The following is a 2,226-nucleotide window of genomic DNA, read 5'->3' on the forward strand; positions in this document are numbered from 1 at the left end:
AGTTAGAAATTCAAATATTGTGACAAAATTAATTTTGTAGGGTGCCACAAGTTTGTTCAAATTTCCAAAGGGTGCCGCAACTAAAAAAAGGTTGGGAAACACTGGTCTACTCTACCAGGATCAGCAAACAGTCCTCCATAAAATACGCTGCACACATCTTAATATTTGGGTTGAACGGTTCTGGAACAGTGCTGTAAATACAACTTAACCACTGATTTCTAGTCGTGTCCTTCCAAAAGACCCGGCAGTATATAATGCAATCCAATGATGATTAAAAGATAAACAAATAAACATTCCTCAAAAGCCTTATGGATCATATTTGATACTAAAATTTTAACATGATTTTCTAAAAAGCAATATATGGATAATCAAGTAAACGTAAGTTTAGTCGGTCCTTTAAATGTTCATCTTGAAACATTACTAACAATATAAAAGTTATTCTTACATTTACTATATAAAATGTGTACCACAACCTCATGGTGAACATTTTTAGAATTATACTAAAAGTTTTTTTTCTTGCTGTAAGTATAAAATAGACAGAAGTATAATCAGGTGGCAGAATGCATATAGCAGATTGTGTAGAACAGGATTTTCAGTAAAACTGATCATCATAATTGATTATTTAGAGGTCTTAGAAGTAAATTACACTGTAGGATTTTGAGGGTCCTGAAATATTATTCATTGGGGCTGTAAAATGGACTTTCTTATTTGAAATCTCTTTTCTCCTAAGGTTATGATGAGTTGTCCCAGGCTCATGCTGGAGGAGATTACGGGAAAGGAGGATATGGAGGAAGCTCCCAGTCCCAGGCCAAAGCAGTCAGCAACAGCTCGGGAAAAGGTAGATTTTGCACTCACAATTTATGCACAGACGTTGTTGTTTTTAGGGCTGTAACTAACAATTACTGCTTTGAAGTGGCGTGACTCCTGATTGTTTTCCATGCACAGTGTGGAGATGCGATTTGATAATCACATTTTTCATCATCAGTTTTGATTAGTTGTTGCAGCCTAGCTTAATTCACTAGGATATGGAGTGCTGTTGGAATAAGTCCTGAAACCTGGAAAAAAAAGGTTTAAAAGGTTCAATTGAAGTCATCTTAAATTTGACTTTATTCAACACAACTGCAAGCCCCCCCCCCCTGTGGTGTAGTTTGGTTATAGTATAAAAAGCTTTTTACTACTTTGGATTGTATTTAGGCTTCAAAATTCATAGGTTTTTAATTTGTGAAGATTATCATGATGAACAAAATGTGTAATCATAAATATTGTTCATCACAGAGTTTATTTTCTGCAATAAACCCCATATGATTTTCCACTGGCTTTTGGGTTTTGTCGAGGGAACTAGGGTCATGCTAACTTCTGGTTTGGCCTTAAGTTATCTCTGCAGTGCTCTGGAAAAGCTTCCTAATCAGACTGTAATAACTGTACAGAGTTTGCAGTTGTGTTGAATAAAGTCAAATTTAAGATGACTTCAATTGAACCTTTGAAACCTTTTCTTAGCACCAGGACTGCCTGGATCTGCGAGTTCAGAGCTCACTGGAACAGTGTACAGCAAGACCCAGGTGAGCTTCACATTTCTGCTTGTTTCCACTTGTTTATCTTGTTGGTTTACTTTATCCTCCTTGCACCAAAACAGTCAATATTTAGTTTTACTTGGCCATTTTCCACCCTCTCAGTATCTTTTCATATCTACCTTATTTTTCAACGCTGCATAAGCTAATTCCTGTGAATGTTCGAGACTCCCCATTTATTAGCGTCTATACTGTAGGTAAATAACCAGAAGAATAACAAATTGTAAAACTGCTATCAGTATATTTATGATTATGATAATACATTTAAATTATAAATACCAGTTTGTAACCTCAAGCAGCGTAATTGACTCTTTTTTTTTTTTTTTTTTTTTACAGCTAAAATAACTGTAAGCGCCTGACACCAGAAGCTTTGCACTTTCAGCGTAAAAATAGTTGCACCTGCTCTTATGTTAAAAGTGGATTAAACTGTTGATTGTTGCTACTGTACTTTTGAGACTTATATCTGCAAATTGCCTCACTCATGATTGGCTAACTACTTTGCATCTGAAGTTCATATGCGGTCGCTTTCATGTGCACATAGTTGTGATGTCAACCAAAGCCAATTACTAGGAAGATTGCATACAAAGCATAACCAAAAGACCAAGAACAAATGAAGCCGTTTCAGTTTTTTTTTTTTTTTTTCTGGACTCCTTTTTTT

At 35.4% G+C, this 2,226-nt stretch overlaps 1 protein-coding gene across 8 annotated transcripts in view; it reads left to right on the forward strand.

Moving 5' to 3' along the window:
- ubap2b (ubiquitin associated protein 2b) overlaps positions 1-2,226 on the forward strand; it is a 31,305-nt gene that overhangs the window by 25,680 nt on the left and 3,399 nt on the right. For all 8 annotated transcript variants that reach the window (XM_016490236.1, XM_016490237.1, XM_016490242.1 and 5 more), the window contains exons 24-25: positions 731-838; positions 1,498-1,559. In XM_016490236.1, coding sequence (XP_016345722.1) covers positions 731-838; positions 1,498-1,559 — 170 coding nt within the window. The remainder of the gene's footprint in view (positions 1-730; positions 839-1,497; positions 1,560-2,226) is intronic.

This window comes from Sinocyclocheilus anshuiensis, unplaced genomic scaffold (genome assembly GCF_001515605.1).
Source record: "Sinocyclocheilus anshuiensis isolate Anshui unplaced genomic scaffold, SAMN03320099.WGS_v1.1 scaffold630, whole genome shotgun sequence".
Lineage (NCBI taxonomy): Eukaryota > Metazoa > Chordata > Actinopteri > Cypriniformes > Cyprinidae > Sinocyclocheilus > Sinocyclocheilus anshuiensis.